Source organism: Euprymna scolopes, chromosome 12 (assembly GCF_053919585.1).
Source record: "Euprymna scolopes isolate OS-2025 chromosome 12, ASM5391958v1, whole genome shotgun sequence".
Lineage (NCBI taxonomy): Eukaryota > Metazoa > Mollusca > Cephalopoda > Sepiida > Sepiolidae > Euprymna > Euprymna scolopes.
Window position 1 is genome coordinate 131,025,295 of NC_136493.1, and position 22,609 is coordinate 131,047,903.

The following is a 22,609-nucleotide window of genomic DNA, read 5'->3' on the forward strand; positions in this document are numbered from 1 at the left end:
AAAAAATTCTTTTAATTAAAATAAAAAAAATGATGTCGCTTTTGGGCTGTACGGGGAAACTAAAATATATCTTCTTGGTCTTCTGGGTAGGATCCAAGGGTAGTCTCTGTTCTGTTTGAAGATGATATAATGATATTGTGGGGTTTTCGTTCGCACCAGGTGTCCATACAATGGAAATATTTCACAGACTCCTATAAGGATATTGGAGATAAACCATAATAACCAGATATATTTTGACAATACATTAACCAAATTACTTAGATAAATACTTCTACAGTTTTAACAAAAGGGCTACAATAATATTGCAGGGTCTCTATTCATGCTGAACGTCCATAGAATGCCCAGCATCAATATATTACATAGAAAAGATGCTGGTGTGGAATTTCCACAGGTCCCACTAGTTATAAAAAAAATATTCTAAGTAACTGAAATAGTAAAAATTAGATGAAAAAAATAAAAGCAATAAATTCAACTGGTATTATTTGGATTATTCAGATTATTGTTCTCATCGTGAGTTTTATTCATATAACGTTTTGGCCGATGTAACCTCTAACATTCTTCAGGTGTTTCTTGTCGAACTCTGGAATCTGCATGGAATTTCAAACCAAAATCTTTATTTAATCCACAGGGAAAACACACTCTTCTTCCATAAGTTCTGATCGGGTAGAAATCTCAAGTAGTTCAGAATTGTATTCTCGATTCCGCTTGCACTGAGGATTGAACTTTCAACCTCCAGAAGAGTATCGCTAAGAATTGAATTTTACTTACTACTTTATCTGTGATACTACGAGTCCTTGCGAATTAAGACTTCTACAAGGTCATGGCAGAATGAAAGCATGCTAACTAGTGATGGGACGATTCCAATATTTTTCCCGATTCCAATACAATTACTGATTCCATGATAGATTCCTGATTCCAATACAATTACCGATTCTGATTCTTTTAAATCTCTAAAAATTTAACTATAGAGTTGTTATTTTCCCCGATTTTCGTAAAAACACTTGTTAAATATGCAGATATTTTCCTAGACATCGAAATACACTTGTGGAGGATCATCTATCGATTTTAGCGTTACTAGTAATTTAAAATCACTAAATATTTATTATTTTATCATTATTACCAGCAATGGAAGGTTTTGATTTAAACAAAATCAAATAAAAAAAAAGAAAAAGAAAATTAAAAGATTCGTTTTTGCATCGGAAAATAAACATCAAATTTTCCGATTCCGATACCTCCAAATCTTCCGATTTCCGATTAATCGTCCCAACATTAATGCTAACCCCAGGATTAAATAAAGAGTTTCGTTTGAAATTCTGTGCAAATTCCTTGAGTTCAACATGATACAACTGAAGGTTAGAGATTACATCAACTGGAGAAATGTGAGAATAACACTCAAGATGAGAACAATAGTTCGAATAAGCCAAATAATCCAAATTATCAGTACCTATCTAAAAAAATTAAAAAAACATAATAAATTTGAGATGAAACAAATTTACAGTGTTTAGAATCTTGTAAATTCTGTGATAAAAGTCAAAAGAACAAAAAAAAATGTTTATGGAGAATTGGTCCCCCTGGAAATGGTGTACAATTTAAACTTTTCTGTTTCAGTGCTTGTCACCATTCCACTTGAAAAGAATACTAGATTGCCTAATCAGTTCATGTGAACTTCATTTTTTTTTTTAATTCTAAATAAAGCGAAACATTGAGTCTGAAAAAAAATCTCAGCTGCAGGTGTGCCTTGTTTATGAGGCATTGCTCTCTTGCAATTTCTTAAGGTAATTCTAACTCTAACAAAAATAGCATTTTATTTGTGTGGAGGTGGATGGGTGAGATATCCGCGACAGCAGTGAATGCTAACAACTAAGATCAATCTTTACACAAAGGAACTTTCCAGTTCTTTTCTGTTTCGACCGTAGTATGCTGATGAGTGACAAAAGACAATCCTTTTCCACTTTGAAAAAAGTTTCTTTGTTTGGAAAAAATCAATTGGTTAATCTTGTAGAAAGTCTGTCTTTGAGGGTGCCAGTACGAATGGCCCTACCCCCTATCCTTTAACATATTTTAAATATAGACTATTCTTAGCAAAGGAAATGTTTTGGAGCTGTCTAAGCCCTTCTTTCCCCCCCTCTCCCATATATACCAGCTATACCGATCCAATGTTATTTAGTTATTGATTTTTTAATTTTTTTTTATTTGTTTGCACATTTTTAAACTTAAGGTGGACAACTATTATAGTCTTCAATTTAAATGAGTTATCTCCCCCTGCTGATTTTTTTTAATTTTAGGTGATTATTTAAAAATGTTTCATATCTGATCTGGGATGAGTAATTTATACTTACATGCTTTTAAATGTATTTTATGTATTTTGCTTGCAAGGGAAATGATGTTTTTAGAGCTGTTCAAATCTCGTGTATATATGTGCCAAGTTATAGGTGTTCAAAAGTGATAATTCATGAATGTAACAAGGTTATTAAGAGTGCTGTGCAAAGCAACCTTTATTAAGTCACTTGATGAGGATTTGTAGTTTTAACCAACCATATGTCCAAAACATTAACATGTCCAGTGTCACGATCTTGTAAATTTGTTTACGGCATAATCATGTTGATACACCGGTTCCTATTGGATCACTGCAGTTAAGCAATGTTGAACCTGGTCAGTACTAAATATGTGATCATTTGGGATTTTCAGGTGCTGTATGGGCTCTCCATTTATCGTGGCATTGTTTCCAGTCATCCTGAGCCTCTCCTTGCCACTGGACTTAAACAGTGCCGATTTAGGAGAGGTGTGGTTGGTAATTGTGCAGCCCTTGCCTCACAATTACATGTGTAGCTGCTCCATACAACGGCATCCTTTTTGTCTTTTGAGACTGAACAGGCATCAAAGATAGTAAGTTATAAAAATATATATGCCAATTAAGCTACACACACAATTTTCCATAAGGATTTATCAGGCTAAAATGAGGATGAAACTTAGAAAATTCTGTGCAGTTTAATTGCCTTAAATATTTTTATAACTTGTTACCTAGCTTTACTTGCATATTAAGTACTGTTGAAGTAAATACTGCAAATCTGTACATAAAATATATCTCCCTATAAAATTTTGTGTATACATGAAAAGAAGTTTTTAAAACCAAATGTGATGCTAAAATTTTTTTTCTTTTTCTCAGCAAAAACAATATACGCTGATACATGTGTCTAGCTAACAGATCCAATATTTCTCTATTAAAAAGTGCTATAGTATTGAAAATATGAGAAATCATTTTTAAAACCAAATTTAAAAACAAGAATAGGCTTAAGACTCCTAAAATACATACATATTCTCTGCAAGAACACATGGCACAATGGATAAAAGTGCTAAGTTATAAACTGTTCTAAGTAACAGTCTTTTGTTAATTTTTTTTTTTTTTTTTTTTTTCGCCCTTTTTGATCGCCCTTCGGGGCCTGTGGCGCAGTTGATAGAGACGTTGAATCTCTACGGTTCCAGATGAACATTGTCTGAAGATAGCGGTTTCAATCCCACCCAAAGCGTGCCAGAGGTAATTGGTCAAAAATGTGGTGAGACGACAACAACTACGGATGGCAGTGATGGCTGAGAATGCAGTTAGGAGATTCGAAGTTCCTATCCGTCGCGGTTACCACCTGATGAAGGCCAGAGGAAGTTGGCCGAAACGTTGTGCACCAATAAAAAGATAAGATGAGACTAATAGTCCGAAATAAAAAAAAAAAAAAAAAATTAACATACAATGCTCATCTTAAAAATAAAACAATTCCAATAAGGAATAATATATATATATATAAACAGTCTTTTGGATGTTAAAAATTCAATCCTCACTATGGGCAATACTAAGAATACATTTATGAATTAAAACTTCTATCTGGTCATGGCTGAGAGAACAACAACAATCTACCTCCATGAATTAAATGAAGTGTTCCATTTGAAATTTTATACAGATTCTCGAGTTCAACAAAACACACCTGAAGAAGGTTGGAAGTTAAATTGACCGAATAATATAAATTATTATTTGTCAACTCAGAAATTTGAAAACCTGAAATTTGGTGTTCAATTTTTTATTTTTGCATTAGTTGGATTTTCTTTTTATCCTTTTTCCTTCGTTTTTCTGACCTCTTTTATCGTCTCTATGATTCTACATTTTTTTTTAATATATTATTTGGGTTCTTCTGACTACTGTTCTCATCTCGAGTGTCATTTTCACATTTCGGTAGATGTAACCTCCAACCTTCAGGTGTAGCTTGTCGAACTCTGGAATTTGGACAGAATTTCAAACACAAGGACTCATGGTACAGTGGTTAGAGTACTTAGAAAAAATCAGTTGTAAAAGTGACCTTCTCCTGAAGGTTGAAGATTACATTCCGAGTGTGGACAACCAAAAAATACAATTGCAAATTACTTAGGACCTCTATCCAGTCCTGTCTGATGGAACGAGAGCATGCTACTCCCATGAACTAAATAAAGGGTTCTGTTGAAAATTTTGTCCAAATTCCTGGATTTGACAGAAACATTCCCGAGTTCAACAAGCTACACCTGAAGAAGGTTGAATGTTATATCGACCAAAACATTGTGAAAATCACACTCAAAATGAGAACAGTAGTCTGTAGAATCCAAATAATACAAATAACCAATCCTCATCTCAAAAATTCAGAAACTTAAATTTTTTTTAAATCTATGATATTGCTTACAAATTTTGATTAGTTGAATGTATTCAATTTCATGAGAAACTCTTTCCTTATTTTTTTTTTTTAATTTTGTACAAATGTTCGTCATGGTGGAAGTAAATTTTTCACTCATGTAGAGGGACCTTGCATGTTGGTTTTAAGAGAAAGGAAAAAAAGTTCCCTTTTACTTTTATAACTAATTGTCTTGCATAAATGTTCATCCTACATGCATCCTTGCATAATGTTAGTAGTAGTAGTAGTGGTAGTACATAATTACATTGAAAATAAATAATTGAATATTAAAGTTTATTCAATAAAATTCTACTGTCGATTGAATGGGAACAGTAACAACTATAAATCGAATGGGTCAATTAATACCATTGCTAATACTAAGTTGCTAAATCAATAAAATAAAATTGCTGAATCAATAAAATAAAAATCAGAATAATAATCACATGAATCACCGATCAATCTGCAGATAGTTGTTGATGATCAGCAACAAATTTTGAAATATTTGATTCCATATTTGATAATAAAAAAGTCTTAGATCACCACGTTTAACTACATTTGGTTTTTATTTCTATAGCCCATTCGATAGATGAGAAAGACTTGTTGAAAATGTGAATCAGAAATCAATCAGATTCAAGAAACACTTAAAAAACTTTATCAACATTACAGGGTATGATTCTTGAATTTTTTTTCAATTAAAAATAAGTGTGATGCAAGCAATTTCCACATAAATTGTGAATCCTAAAGAAAATTTGTTGAGAAATACTTAGTAATATTACTAGAAGCTCTCAGTCTTTCACTGTTCCCTAAAGAATGTCAGGGACCCCTATATGATAAGTTTGTCCATCGCCAACCTGAAGTCTTATAACGCCCCCCCCCATCATGGGTGGGCAGTATAAATCCCATAAGGAAACCCTGATCTAGACAGTCTCCATTCATGGAGGCTTATCTGCAGATAACCCTAAACATTGTTTTTCTCACAAAAGCTGATCTCAACATGACTTTCTCATTCAATGAGGCACTTGGTTTTTCAAGCAAAGAAAATGTCTCCAAGGTGATCAGACTCCAATCATAAAAACTTTCAGTTCTTTCGTCTTTTGGCCAAGTATCGTTCACCTGCGAAGTCTACCATTCATATGAACTCTAATCTATGGTCTCCTCTGGCCTGACTTTCACGAAAACATTCGTCTAGCTGAAACCACTATCAATAATTTCTCCCACTCTTTATCTGTGTCTAAACCTAAACGTAGATTCCATGAACAAAGCTTCTTTCTTAGAACTGCATGCCTATAGAACTCTGTTCCGTTCTCCTGCTTTCCAACTAACTACAATATGGTTGTCTTCAAGTCCAACATGAACAAATTTTTGATGAGCTATTCCCTTAAATAATCCAATTTACCAAATTTCGGCTACTAACACCCATTAACTCTTATCCTTGACTGGCCTCTGGGCCTTTATAAGTGGTGACTCCTTTATAAAAGAAAAAAAAAAAATGCACCAGAAAAACATGCTATGCGGTGCATGGGTACATAATCTGCATAATAAATATTAGTAGCGAGCTCATTGTTAATCACCAGTGTTGATTACAAACTGCTCAGTTCTTTCATTACAAATTCCAAGAAAACGTTCAAGAGGACAACCTAGGCGTATCCAAACAGGTACTTCAACCAAATTACAATTATAATTACTGAGTGATTTGTTAATAATATCCAATTAAAATGTTGGGAGTGGGATAAAAATACTCCCAAAAGGAAAGAAAGGAAAATAGAATCTATGCTGGGTTAGTAAGACCTTGGCAGCCATTTTTAATTGTTGAACTGAGTGCAATGGTGAACATTCAATTCTACTTGCATTGTCTTTATTTCGTTAAAAAAAATTGTAAGGCAGAACTTGGCACTGCGTGTAAAATTGAAAATGCTTTCTTTTTTTTCTTTTGTATTTGTTTTATTTTTTATTTTTTTATTTGTTTTATTTTTGTTTCTGATTTCTCTCTTTTTCTTTTTCCATTTCAGCATCTGTCAGTGGCTTACTTCACAGGTTCGTTGTTTGCAAGTTTGGTGCATTTTCTTTTTTTTTCATTTTTTTTTTTTTTTTTCCAAAATATATTTTGTATGTTTATTTTGTCAGTTTTCTTTTGTGTTGATAGATTTGAATGAAGACGTGTCCTAAGATAAAGGATTGCTGCCACATCTGGGAATGTGCTGCTCAAAGCATCATTTCTTGCCTTGACAGAGTACAAAATCGATTTTGTAATCTAGTGGAAAGAGGAGGGAGCAGTTTCTTCTTTTCCCTACAGCCTCTTTTTCACAGAAAAGACGTAGCTAGTCTTTCTTTACTCTATTGTTATTTCTATGGAAGATGTTCGACTGAACTCTAATCTTCCTTATAAGACATTCACAGCAAGAAGTAGTCTTTCTTCTACAGCTGTAACAAGTTTTTCCAAGAATGTCTTATATGTGGAACACTTTACCACAAAACTGCTTCCTTGCAGACTAAAACATCTTAAAATCTAATGTCAAATACTTGTCATAAACTGTTCTTATAAATAATGAATTTTTTTCCTTATTTTCAATCCTCTCATAATATTCTTCTTTCAACTAACAATCCATCATTTTAATGCTTATATTCAAGTGACTTTTGACCTTATCAAGTAGTAAATCTATATATATAAAAGCGAAAATGTATGTATGTATGTGTGTTCGCTTTTTCTGTATGTCAACAAAAGGCTTTTTTCAGAGAAGTGGTTTCTCACTTCACAACTTTTTAAAACTTTTTATATCACATATAAATCGTAATATCTCACAGTTAACAACAAAGCTCGCCTTTCTATTTAATTTGCTCGATTTCGGGAATTTCAATATTTGCTGCTCGCCGCATGTGGGTTAGTCTTTTTCCTATAACATCTTGGGGGGGGGGAAGCGTTCAGCAATAAATGAATACTATCCTGCAGTCAAACTTGACCTCATTAACTCATTAAAACGGGCACCTGCTAAATCCAAGTAATTAAATAAATTCAAACGTGTTTCCGTTAGCATGTCGCGGTGGGGCAATGGTTAATGTTGCACGTTTTTTTTTTTTTTTTTCACACTTTAATTTACAACTTTGCCTCAACGGTTCGATCCTCATACTTACTTTTTTTTTTTTTTAACCCCCCCACACACACACACACACCTCCAAACACTCGGGCAACGCCGGGTACCCCTCGCTAGATATTTAGTAAAAGAAAAAAGTTACCTCCCTCATTAAGAAAAAAAAAATTTAAAACCCATGTTCACCAATGGGTTCTATTTAGTTTTATTTAGTCTGTTGTATTTATCAATGTCTGTGTTTCTTTTTGATTCCGGTTGTTTCTGGACTCCATCTTTTTTTTTTTTTACATGGGGGTTACCACTTATCAAGGCCCGGAGACCACTCAGTACAGTAATCAATGAGATAGTATTGTAGTAATCATTAGTATTGGAGATTTGATAGTGTCTTACTTAAGGGGGCAGTTTGTCAGGAATTTGTTTATGTTGGATTTGAAGACATCCAAGTTGTAGTCGGGTGGGAAACAGGCGAACGGAAGAGAGTTCCATAATCGTGCACTTCTGAGAAAGAAGCTCTGCTCATGGAATCTATGTTTGGATTTAGGCACAGATAAAGAGTGGGGAAAATTATTGACAGTAGTTTCAGCCAGACAGGTGTTTCTCGTGAAAGATTGGCGAGGGAGGACGAGAGATTGGAGCTCAGACGAGCACTTGCCATGGAAATAACGATAAAACAAAGACAGGCTCGCAACGTCTCTTCTGTGGGAGAGAGGCTGCAGGGAAGAGAAAAGGACATCCCCACTAAACCACGAAGTCTATTTTCTACTCTGTCAAGGCAGGAAAGGCTGATTTTAGCAGCTCCTGCCCAGATGTGGCAGCAGTACTCCATCCTTGGACGTACTTGGCTTTTATACAGATAGAGAATTGCATCAGTAGTGAGATATCTTCTGGAGCGGTAGAAGGATCTCACCATTTTCCCAACGTCCATGGCAACAGATTTGATCTTCTAAAGATATACACTTATAAAAAATCCAGAAAATATATATATATATATATATTAAGTAATGTGATTGATAATTTAAAATTTAGAAAATTATAATTAAATTAAAAATCAGTTTCACAAGAAGGAACAACAACAAAATCAATTATCTGTACAATCGTTTTGGAAAACCGTGTTTTTATTATGGTAGACATCAAGTTACGGACAATAATTATTACATATAGTTTTTTAATAAACAAGGTCTCCTCGTCAGCAAATTTTAAAGGATTTTTATTAAATCTAAAAGACACCATAAATAAACCTAGCATTAAAAGTAAGGTGAAAAGATATAGCAAACATCACATGAGTATTTTAACCATAGTTCCTGATTTCAAAAGACGAAAAACTAAAAGATACATCTGCCTTACTTTTAATGCTAGGTTTATTTATGGTGTCTTTTAGATTTAATAAAAATCCTTTAAAATTTGCTGACGAGGAGACCTTGTTTATTAAAAAACTATATGTAATAATTATTGTCCGTAACTTGATGTCTACCACAATAAAAACATGGTTTTCCGAAACGATCGTACAGATAATTGATTTTGTTGTTGTTCCTTCTTGTGAAACTGATTTTTAATTTAATTATAATTTGATTTCTCAATTTTAATTTATCAATCACATTACCTAATATTGAATTAGCTCTAGGATATTTACCTATCGAGCTTATTATATATCTAAATTACAACGAGCACTTTTTCTTTCCTGTATTTTAATAAAACTAGTAATTTCACTGTTACATTAAAATACACTCAGCTCTTTAGACTATTGTTCTAATCTCCTTTAAAATATATATATATATATATATATATATATATATATATGCACACACACGAGAGGTGTTCAAAAAGTGATGCCCATGATCCACTTCTCATAGCATTAAGCAACGAAACTTGTCACATTTATCTGTCTTTCTCTACATAAAAACCACTCAGAGTTATATATTTCTCCCATCATTTAATGCAGTTCTGGAGACCATTTTTGCAGAACATCCCAGATTGGTCTTCCAACCATGACTTGACTTTGGAAATCAAGGTTACATCATTTGGGAAACGCTTTTTTTTCAAAAATGATAAATGGCTGGAAGAGGTGAAAGTCAAAGGGTACAAGGTCAGGAGAGTATGGGGAATAGGATAGAATTTCATAGCCACACTCCATTGTTTCTAGTCTGGTGATTTATGTATTATGGATCATAGTGTTGTCCTGTGGAAGGTTGCTGATGTTGTCTGCCTCTTGATTTTGATAGTTTCTCTTAATTTCTTTAAAAATGAAGCATAAAAGACTCCTATAATTGTGTTACCCTTTGCTCTTTGCCAGAAAATCTGTTATCACTACTTTGTCCTGGTCTCAAAAGGCGGTGAACATAACCTTGGCAAAAGATAGCTGCAGTATTGCCGTCTTTGGAAGCGGTGAGTCCTACTGCTTCCTCTGCATTGAGTGTGCTTTGAGCTCTGGATTATAGTGATAGACTCAAATTTCATCCCGTATCTGTACCTTTTGAAAAACTTTGACTCCTCCTTTTGGCATATCTTCAAATTTAAGTTCTCACTTTTGGAAAGTTGTCAGCAACCTGGGAATCCATCTTGCAGACACCTGATGCTTATGCAAAAAGTCATGAATGATAATTTCCACAGTCCTTGTACTAATCTTGACTTCTTGAGCTATTTGGCGAATAGTCATGAGTCAATCTTCCAAAATGGCAGCCTCAACTTGACTGAGAGATGCCTTATCAATAGCAGGATGGGAAAAAATCAGGTCTGGGAGCTATTTCCACAGATTTATGGCTATGCTTGTATTCATGATGCCATCATTTTACAAGGTCATATGATCGGGGATTATTGCCATATGTTTCTTTCATTTTACCAAAAGTCTCCTGTGGTATACGTCGTTTTCAAATACAAAACCTGGATCACTGCACAACACTTAACAGGATCCATTTTACACCTGACTCCATTCAAACAGTGATAAATCAGAAACCACAATTAGTTCAGAGCTTTAATTTACTACATAGTTTATAGAGATATAAATCATTGCACATGCAAAAGTTCAGCTTAATCAGACAATTGGAAGTGGGTTAAGGGCATTACTTATTGAATTTCTCTTGTGTGTGAATAATATATATATATATACACATGCTCTTGCTTGGTTGTGTCTACAGAATGGACCATCAAATAAGATGGATATTTTTCATTTTTAAAAATGAATAAAGGAGCTGTCATTGGAATTTAGCATCCTATTGTTTGTTTATATATGCTTTTTTTTGTTAAAAATTCACATTAAGCTTTATCTTTGAAAATTTTGACATAAAATAAGTACATATTTTTTAAAAATATTTGACTGTTCACACACACACACACACACACACACACACACACACACACACACACACACACACACACACACACACACACACCTCTGTATAAATTCCTGAGTTTATATAAAAAAATATACATTTTTAAGGTATATATCCCTTATAATATTGGCCAAATTATTTCAATTCAGAGCACATATACTGGACAATTTTCTTTATGCATTGCGAGATGTGCATAAGAATGTAAAGGAGAAAATCTAGGCATTCACTGAATTTAAAAGATAAACAAAAATTATGATTGTGGACTAATTTTATGCAACCAACGTGTGTGTCTATATTATTATTAATGATCTAATGAGTCACTACATATCAAGGCCAAAAAGCACTTGAGGATAAAGGTTAATAAGATGGATAGATTGTCAGTTTCATGATGGAGAATATTATTAGAGGATTGTAACTGACCAAATTTAATTACTTTTGAGGACTGCTGTGGAAAATGGTCATGCAAACCCTCACGCTGTCTTTAGAGTGGGGGTGGGGGACTGCAAACCCTCTTGCTGTTTTCCGGGGAGGGTGGTGGTGCAAACCCTTTCATTGTCTTCAAGGGGGGGGCAAACCTGCAAACCCTCTCACTGTCTAGGGGAGGGAAGCTGCAAACCTTCTCACTGTCTTTGGGAGGGGGACCTGTGAACCTTCTCACTGTTTTCGAGGGGGAACCTGCGAATCCTCTTGCTGTCTTCGGAGGAGCCTGTGAACCCTCTTGCTGTCTCTGAGTTCACATAGGATCAAAAAGTCCTTGAATTTTTTCTTTGGCCTTGAAAAGGCCTTATTTCTATTATTACCTTTTGAAAAATCCTTGAAAATATGGGAAATGTCTTGAGAAATGTATTATTTGTATTGAAATATTAAAAATAAAATCGAAATAAATACAATAAAGTTATTTTTTAAATATTAATAAAAATACCATTAAAATAATTTTTAAATATTGAAAATAAAATCAAAATACATTGTTCTGAAATTGCATCATATTATTGTGGCTACAAGACTTACGTCCCTTTATCATGAAATGACCCAATATTTTCCATATAACAACATTGCGTAGTTTCATGATAAAGGGACCTAACTCTTGTATCCACAATATCAGAAATTAAAAAATTAAAAGTACATAAATGCAGTATAGATTAATCCACAATGGAGAAAATAACAAAGGTGCAGTATAAAAATCCCCCCCCCCATTGTTTTGTTTTTACTTTCTTTTTCAAATCTCTGTGAAATGTAAAACAAACCCTCACTTTTTTTGTTTTGGACCAGTAAAACGATAGTTGGATTCGTATTGTATAAAAGATGTTTACAAACAAAAAGTAAAAATAAAATTTAAAAAAAAAGATGAAATTTTTTTTGGAATATTAAAATGCACAAGTACTAAAATGGAATATCATTGACTCAAAAATAAACAATTAAGGTCCAACTTGAGTTTAAAAATAAAAACTGTTCAGAAGGCACTTCCCATGCACAACACAGATTTATGCCTTACATGTAACACAATGTAACCATAATTTAATTTAATGTTATCACCATAACTTTTGTACCATTTTAAAAGAAGTTTAAAATAAACAAGGAATATTTTTTTTTTTAATTTTTTACAGCAGACAAAAAATAATGAAATTGTGAAATTAAAATCATGTTTACATTACACAAGGGAACACTCAATATGTTGCATTTAAAGAAAGGCATGTTTTTAGTCAATTTAAGTGTGCTGAGTTCAAAACTGAAGTTAGTTTTATTCTGCAAGCTACAGATTTTATGCAATCTTTGATTTTTATTAAAAAAGAAAAAAAACGAGCATTATTATAGGATATTGCAATGTCAGCCACAAAACAATATATTTAACAAGGCAAAAGAAACAGAACAATAAAATGTGATTTTAGATTAAAGTACACCATTGTTAGAAGTGCCATATGTTTTTCTGGAAAAGTTTCTCAGAAAACAGTATTTATCGCAACGTGAGATAAGCGTCATTCACAACGTTCTTCAGATAAGAGTCAATCACATCTAATAACGCTTATCACTTTCTGTCTAAACAGTATTTTAGTCTGGCAGAAATTTGCGTTTGTACACTTCATCTGGGCAATCTCGTTTAATACTCCAGCAGTAGTCGGCCATCATACTTTTGTCCCAGCGACCTTGGTAGCGTTCTTCCATGATCTTTAGGTCTTGGTGGAACCGCTCTCCTTGTTCCTCACTCAAATTCCCCAGGTTTTCAGGGAACTGGTCAAGATGGCTGTTCAAAAAATGAAGCTTGATGCTCATGTTACACCTGAGAGCACGAAAAGCGAGGAGCATTCTGTTCACAAGTTCATTGTAGTTCTCTGCCTCGTTGTTTCCAAGGAAGTTCTGAACGACTGCCACAAAGGATAACCATGCTGCCTTCTCCAAGGCGGTCATCTTGGCAACAAAGTGATCATCACGAATGAGGGTTCGAATCTGTGGGCCATCAAACACACCTGCTTTGATCTTCTTGAACGACAACCCTGGTATAGCTGTGATGATGTGTTGGAAACATTCACCTTCAGTATCCAGTGCCTTGACAAATTGTTTCATCAAACCTAATTTGATGTGATGATCCTATCTCTGTTAACAATTGGGTCATGTGATATTTGGCATGCCTGCTTCAAGGGTTTCACGTACAGGCAAGTCCTTCTGGACCTAGTGTCTGTCTCGTGCTCGACTATCCCACATGTAGAGGTAACATGGAAACTTGGTGAAACCTTTCTGTTGACCAAGAAGGAAGTTTACCATTTTCAAGTCTACACAAATGATCCAGTTGTGCTCACAATATTTTAAGAAGTCCATGACCATTCTGATGTCATCATAGTCTTCCCGCAGATGAACTGAATGACCGACAGGCACTGCCCCGTAAACATTGCCATTATGCAAAAGAACACACTTGAGACTGCGCTTAGAACTGTCTAAAAAGAGCTGCCATTCAGTTGGATCATAGTGAGGAACACCCAGTTCTTTGAGAAGACCTGGGATATCATGGCAGTAAACAAACTGTCTGTCTTCTGAAAAGAAGGTCACAAAAAGCTGGTCACGCTTTCTGTAATATGATACTTTAACAGTGTCATCAACAAGATTTTTGCCTTGTAATCTTGATGCCAAAAGGCTTGGGGACTGGGGGAGATTCAGTCTCTGAAGAACATTCCTCGGGTTGTTCCCACTCAGTTACTGGTAATTCATTGTCACAACTGTCTTCCTCATCCGTGTCATGTCCAATGTCTTTATCGTTTAATGAAGGCAAACCTTTGAAAACTGGAACAGGAACTTCTTCAGAGTGCGGAGCAGGCCAAATAGCCGAGGAAATGTTCGGATATACGATCTTATGTCTGTTTTTCTTTCCCACACCCGCTGTGTTTACCATGCAGAAGTAGCAATCAGTTACATGGTTGGTGGGTTCTCGCCAAATCATTGGAACTCCAAAAGGCAGACCATTGCGTTTTCCTTTGGTCCAGCTTCGGAGCATTTCCTCATAATTGTGGCACACAACATGAGGAGCCCATTGCTTGTCTTGGTCACCAAGATGAACTTCAAAATAAGCCTTGTAGGCTCGCTTCACAAACAAGGATATTTTACGTCTCTGATGATGGAGTGTGTAGCAACCACAGATGTAACAGAAGGCATCAGGCTTGTTTCTACAGTGATGTCTCGATGAAGAAGCCATGTTTGATCTGGAAAAAAGAAGGCAGATAAAAATATTAGAATCTATCTATATATATATAATCTCAAAATGCTTAGATTTGGGTTACGTAAGTTCATATTTAGACTATTTCATCTATCTCAAATTGCATAAAAAATAGAGCTTATGGAGAAAAACTAATTTCAGATTTGAAATCAGCGCCTAAAAATCCTGCAGAATCAGTTAAAAAATCAAATGCAACAGAAAGATAAAAAAATAGTGTTCCCCGGTGTTATCAACGCCTTAAAACAACATTCCTATATTATTTCAAAGTCATAAACATGTTTTTAAAAAAATCTAGCAAAAATCAACTAATCACCAGATTTTCATGAAATTTTCAGTATGTATTCAATTTTAAATTAACTTATATTTTAAAAGCCGTTTTCGTTAAATATGTAAGGGGAATTTTTTTTTTTCTTTGATGTTTTAACACCCCCCCCTCCTACTTCATCATTTCATGTTACAAAATCTAAACAAAATAAATTTAGGTCCATAAAAATGTCAACATTTTATAAAGCTTGATAAGTTTAAATAATTAAAACACACACACACACACACACATACACACACACACACACACACACACACATATATATGTCTATTACTCATTACTTATTTCACTTACCTTGAAGTTGTAAATAAAAAATGGACATAAAATCAATTATGTTTTAAAAAAAAAAAATTTTTTTTTAAATCTACATTGTTACTCAATAATATATAATTTGTTAAATTATAACAAAAAATAGTATTCTAAAAAAATTAATTTTTAATTCCAATATACCATGATATCAACTTTTAAGCATAGATTTTATTTATTTATTTATTTTTTTTTTTTCGTAAGGGTTTCCAAGTGTTTAAAAATATTTTCATATAATATAAAAAAAAATGACTTTGCTATTTTAAAATTGCCAATATTCAACTATGACTTCAAATTATTTTAATCGTTAAAAGATTTTTTTTAATATTATATAATTCAAAAAAAAATTTAAAAAAAAAACATTATCTTTCATCTTGCAATTAATGATATAGATATAAAATTTTCAATGATTTTTTTTTTAAAGTGCAACAGAATGTACATTACATAAAATAAATCCAAGGTAATTTTTTGATTCAATTTAAATTAAATTTTTATACCTTACTTTGTAAAATTTATAAAAGTGCACTTTGAAGATAAATAAATTTCAAATTGAATCTTGTACCTTTATTTTTAAAGCCTATAGTAAAAACATTTTGTTTAACAATTTTCATGCCTTGGATGAAATGCTTTTCTAACTTGTAATATTTTGATTGCAGAAATTCCCCTCTGGACCAAATTACCGTAGGTTTGCATTAACAGATGCCACATACAAATTTATTATGTCTAATCTATTACCTACCATGTTATGTAACTTACATTCACATTCAGTAGTGATATTAAAATGCTATATTCCATCTGTGGAGAACCACTATCACAATCACAACATTATAAGAGTAAGGAGTCTCTACTTTTTTCTCTATATATTTAGTCCTACCACTGCTACCAGTTGTTACCGGGTACGATTCTGCATTTTTGTACTACAGTGTGATTTCACCTTTCATAACTGCAAGATTTCATACATAGACATAACATATTCCTTCCAATTTCCGCATCAAAATAAATAACTTCTCCCCGATATTGTTCTGGCTGTTACGATTGGCTGAAACCGGACATTCTCACAATCTAGAATGAAATGAATTCCTACATTAACGAACACTTCTAAAATTTGACAAACATGGCATTGCCCTCCACAGGAGACACTAACGTTAAAACGATCAACATTTACCGATTATTAATCGGAGATTCAAAAACAAAGTGAAACGCAGTTTATTTTTATTATGACAATTTGCTAAGAATTTTAAAGCCAGGACTTTCTACTCGACAGTTTAAAGGCTTGTGAGGAATCATAAAGTAACTATTAACAAACAATTAAAATTTCTTTGTTTACAAAAAAATAAATGAAATAGATAAAGCCTTTAAACTGTCGACTAACAATTCACGGCTTTAAAATTCTTAGCAAATTTTTAGTTAATTAAAAGATTGAAAGTTTTGGGAGATGTTTATTCCTTGGTGTTCGGACCAAGATCACATAATTCTTGTTTATTACTTATTTGTCATATTATTTGACTGATAGCATTGTGTTATTTATTTTTTACATTTTCAGTGAATTTTATTTAAGTACGCATGGAAAAAATAAAAGAATTAATAATTTTATTTCATTTTAGTAAGAAAGTAATTCATTCTTACTAAAATAATAACGGAAAATACATCTTCTCTGGTAGCAATAAAAATAAAGTTTGTTTCATTTTGTTTTCAAGTTCCCAATTCAATGTTTAAATTTGATCGATGCAGACAATTTTTTTTTGCAGTGATTTGGCTAGGGTATTTCGATATCAACATTTACCAGTATCGTTCACACCTCCTCAAATAAAAACCTGCCATGAAATAAATACATGGTTACTTGTGCTCTTTTACCCCTGTGCTGAAATAATAACATTATTTTGAAAGCGATTCTTAACATGGGGAGGGTATTTGGTAACTATTCTGTGCTTCCACCTAACATTTTAATATTGTGAAATCTGAATTTAACCTGAATAAAATATTTAAAGATAGCGAGGTAACAAAGATGCACAATCAACCGAAACATGTTCACCTTTGCTTATTTTTGTTTTTTGCTTTTGCCGTTTACTAGTAAGGTTGACGTCCACCTTCACATTGTTTGTTACAATTAAGACTTTTGCCTTTTGCCATTTACTAGTATGTAGACAGATTTCTTTTACAGGCATATATGTTAACATTGGGGGGGGGGTAATTTTTTACATTACGTCCACCTCCACATTTTTGTTATAATGACCACTTTTATAGGTTTTCGTCTATACTGATTACGAAAATCTCAATCAAATTTTGCACAGAGAAGTGCTTCTAGAGATATAAACACGTATATTCCTGCCAAATTTGTACTCGAGCACACGATACAAAAATCCACTTCTCTCCTATCAATGCTGTCACCCACCATATCAAATGTGGGTGGGTATGCTGCCTACGATTTTCATGGTTAAATTTGGAGGATTTATTTATCTACCACCCCCAACTAAAAATGGGGTGCTCTGCTCTGATATATGTTCTTTACATGGGGATGCTGGGGATGTCTATTCCAAAGGGAGGTTGGTGGTATCTATTCCGAAAGCCATTCTTAACATAGGGAGTTTCTATTAGTCTAAACAGTTCATATACAGTGAGAATCCCTAAATTCTAAAAAATCTGTTTATACTTTCTATTCTTATTCTAATGGATGATTTTTCCTAATTTTATTATTGCATACGGATTCACACATTCCCTTATTTGCTTTTTTTCAGTACCTGCAGGTTATCAACAAGCATAGTTTACTTTTTTGTGAGTTGGTGGGGGGAGGGGGGCTTCCACCGGGCAACGCCGGTTAATGGGTCCTGCTAGTATGAAATATTTGGATGAAAATTTATAGTTTTTGTTAGATTTCTTTCTCTTTTTTGTTTTCTTTCTTTTTCGTCCATGTAATTGTGAATGTTTTGATCCTCAGAAACAAGTTTTAATCGATTAAATCGATTAGGTCCTAAGGCAATAGAATATAAACGTGCATAAGTAATGTCTAGTGTGATAAGCGTATGCATATGAGATATTAATATCACAGCTGGTACCACTAAGCACTTTGATTTTGTTTTCAAAAATTTTATCCCCCTCCTCTTCCTTATCTTGCCTTGTTTTGATGACAGGACGACATATATGTTAGGATACAAGTATTTGCTTTTGGCAACAGGTTGGAATATCCTCCCCCTCTTTTTTCCTTTCAATATGGTGCCTCATTGTATGATGGCTACTTAATATATTCACTCTGGTGTCATATTGAGTTTTATTCATCCAGAAATAGAAAATGGTGTTCATGTTTGAATTTCCTTGACATGATATAAACTATTATTATACTAAGGCTGTGTTAAGCAATGTTTGTTTCCTTAAAGCGTTTTTCCTATATATTTTAATCGAACAAAAAACATGCTAAAATTAATTTAATCTTGGAATTATGCTTGAAGAAAATCCTTTGTAATTGTTTAATTTAGTAGTAAATAACAGCCAATGCTGGAGAGCGGAATGTTTTGGTTTCGAACCCAGCTGATGGTAGCAAAGTTATTTATTTTTTTAACTTCTGAAATCATTACTATGTATAATATCTCCCGAAGTGTTTTATCTTGTATATCCATCTATATTTACATAAAGTTACCTTGTCTGCAGAATGGTCTCTACCAAATTATTCTGCCAATTTTTAATCTATGGACTCGAAATAGATATATAGGTAGTTCAGACCTCTGAAAAAACTTTTATTTGGTTTTTAGCCCATAAAAATTAGCTACTAATGGGTCAAAATTGAAGAATTCAAACTTGGCAGACATGTCGATTTTAAGTGCTTCTCTCATGCGCAAATATATATTTATACGTTAAACTGTGTTAAGTTTTGATATCCATCTGTCTTTAGGTTACATGGTTGTGAATACTACTTGAGGGCTAAATGTTTTAGTTTCAATTCTAGTTGATGGCACTCAAGTAATGTTCTTTTTTAAACTCTTGAAATCAATAATATATATTGGGTACAATCTAATAATCAATACAGAATTGACTCTATAATAATAAATATGAAATCTGCATAAATTAAAACATCATATTTAAGTGTATTTTATGACTGAGCAGCACTGGGCGACATGTTATATATATATATATATATATATATATATATATACGTGTGTGTGTATTGAGTTTATATAAAAATATAGATTTTTTTTTATGTTATGTATGTCTTACTAGCAAGCTGCCCGATCGTAAAATATGCTTAAATCTGATATTTTAATTCATGCAAATCTCTATTGATTATTATATTGTACCCAATATATATAGTGATGATTTCAAAAGTTAAAAAAATAAATGACTTTGCTACCATCAGCTGAACTCTAAACTAAAACATTCAGCTCTTTAGCCTTGGCTGTTATTTAGTACTTTAGCCTTCATCATTATCGTCTGAGCTTATTGCCAGATGGATAAAATGGCTAAAAATTAAACGACTTCAAGCTAAAAATGTATATGTATGCATGCTCAATTAGTTAGCCTATTTATTCCTGCCAAAGGCAACTGTTTTTTTTTTTTAGTTTTATTTTGACACTTTTAGGCTATTTTGTACAGGCTAAAAACCAAATCCAAAGTGTGCCCAGTCTAAATACCCTATCTAGGTCGCGTTTCAAATTTGAAAAATTAATATTCAGAGAGGAGTTTGGTAGAAACGTTTCGCACATGTGCTAAAACGTTTCATCCTAAAAATTTTTTTACAGGGGGGATCACCACTTATCAAGGCCTGTAAGCCACTCGGGGATAAGGGTTATTTTGTGTACAATAATCAATGGGATAATATCGTAGTAATAGTTGGTATTGGAGATTTGATAAAGCGACTTACTTTAGGGGGCGATTAATCAGGAATTTGTTTATGTTGGACTTGAAGATGTTCAAGTTGTAGTCAGGTGGGAAACAGGCAAACGGAAGAGAATTCTACAGGTGTGCACTTCTCAGAAAAAAGCTATGTTCATGGAATCTACGTTTTGATTTAGGCACAGATAAAGAGTGGGGGAAATTACTGACAGTGGTTTAAGCTAGACGGGTGTTTATCATGAAGGATTGGCGAGGGGGGGGGACCAGAGATTGGAGCTCGGATGAGCACTTGCCATGGAAATAACGATAAAACAAGTATAGGCTCGCAATGTCTCTTCTGTAGGAGAGAGGTTGCAGGGAAGAGAATAGAGCATCCCCCACTAAGCCACAAAGTCTATTTTGTACTTTGTCAAGGCAGGATAGGCTGTATTTTTGAAGCTCCAGCTCAGATGTGGCAGCAGTACTCCATCTTTGGACGTACTTGGCTTTTATAGAGATAGAGAATTGCATCAGTAGTGAGATATCTTCTGGAGCGGTAGAAGGATCGTACCATTTTCCCAGCGACTCGTGCAACAGACTTTATATACGTGTTCCATTTCAGATCAGGAGTAAAGGTTAAACCCAGGAGCTTGTTAAAACATGAAGCCTCCCCAAGACGAGAGCCATCCATTTCAATTGATGCTAGATGAGGAACAGAGCGTTGATGATGTAAAGTTAGGAGCTTGATTTTAGATGCACTCACTCTCTCTTCCCCCACGCGCTCAAGATCAGAGGAGAGGGAATCAGAGAGAGCTTTGTCATTTACGGCCTTTGATGTGTTGCTGTAGATGGTCGTGTCATCAGCATAGATGTCAATTCTATGCAGTTATTCACAATATGGAAACTATGCATAAAAAGAATTAAGCATAATAGCTCTCTTTCCCATGTGCGCTCCCACTCTTTCCATTGCGCGTTTCCTCTCTCTCCTACTCCTTTCTTTTCATATTCTCTCTCTCATGCATGTTCTCTCCATCACACGCACACACTCCTTCTCTCTCTCTCCCTCTTGCACGCTTCTTCTCTCTTGCACGCTTCTTCTCTCTTGCACGCACTCTCTTGCACGCTCTCTCTCTCTCTCTCTCTTGCATGCTCTCTCTCTCGCACACACGCTCTCTCTCTCTCTCTCGCACACACACGCTCTCTCTCGCACGCTCTCTCTTGCACTCTCTCACTCTCTTACACGCTCTTTCTCTCTCTCTCTCTCACGCTCCCTTACCCATTTCTCATTCCCTTTCTCCCTCTTTCCTGCATTCCCCCGTTCACTAATCTCACACTCTCCCCATCACCCCCTTACATGTTCTCTCTATTACCCCCTCTTGTGCATTCCCTACTTCTGTCATGCTCCCTTTCTCTCTCTTGCACACTCCCTCACTCACATTCCTCCCTCCCTTCCTTCCTCCCTCTCACGTTCCCTCCTACTTTCATTCTTGAGCTCTCACGTATTCCCACTTCATAAGTGACTTTTATAGTAAGAGGAAAATGTGTCTGATTGCATGGGCCAATCATATTATTGGCTTTTAAAATCAATATGTATTTATGTCATGGTCATCCCTATAATTAACCAGGTGATGTGAATGGATGGCCATGGTTTATGTACGATTATGGATTTGCTATGATACTGTCCACTCAGGGTAGGGTGACCATGACAATTGTTTCATTGAAATCCATTACTAGATTCTTCTATTTTCATTTCCAGCTGTGTTAAGGATGTGTTTCAGATCAATAAAACATAGTTACAAAAAAAAAAATTTTTTTTTTTTTTTTTTTTTTAACTATGTTTTTTAACTATGTTCCCATACAAATCTCAATAAGGAAAGCCAGTTGTCTCTTTAACGGATTTCATAGGTACACCATATTTGATAGCAATATGTGGTTTTCTTTTTTAGGAGTTTGACACTCTATTTTAGTTTTTGTCTTTAATTTGGTATAATTCTTTATTGGGCACAAGGTTTTATGGAGACTTTTTGTTGGATGTGTACTTGTCACGAGTGTTTGCATGTTTCAAGGAGATACTAACAATGGATTGCGGCTCAGTTGATGATGTTTCTTCCAGCCAAGCTGCTGTTCACTTGTTGCACTTGTGCATATTTGAGATTGACTGATTGATTAGCGATGCATATTGTACTTATTGGTCTCCCCACGAGGATAGTTAGGCACAAGGTCAGTTTTTAATATGGAGACAATCTAGTTCCTCCTTAATGGGAACTTTTCAATTGCTTGCATGCTAAAATTTTAATTTCCAAAAGCATACTCACTTGACAAGTCTGTTGGAAAATAGTTCTTGATTCACATCTCCTAAAATATTTTCCAAAATATCACGC

General features: G+C 34.1%; 1 protein-coding gene across 1 annotated transcript in view; it reads left to right on the forward strand.

Moving 5' to 3' along the window:
- LOC145291481 (protein C-mannosyl-transferase DPY19L1-like) overlaps window positions 1-22,609 on the forward strand; it is an 87,072-nt gene that overhangs the window by 11,944 nt on the left and 52,519 nt on the right. Inside the window, exon 2 of the mRNA XM_080137363.1 lies at window positions 6,695-6,719. Within this exon, the coding sequence (XP_079993489.1) occupies window positions 6,695-6,719 (25 nt within the window). The remainder of the gene's footprint in view (window positions 1-6,694; window positions 6,720-22,609) is intronic.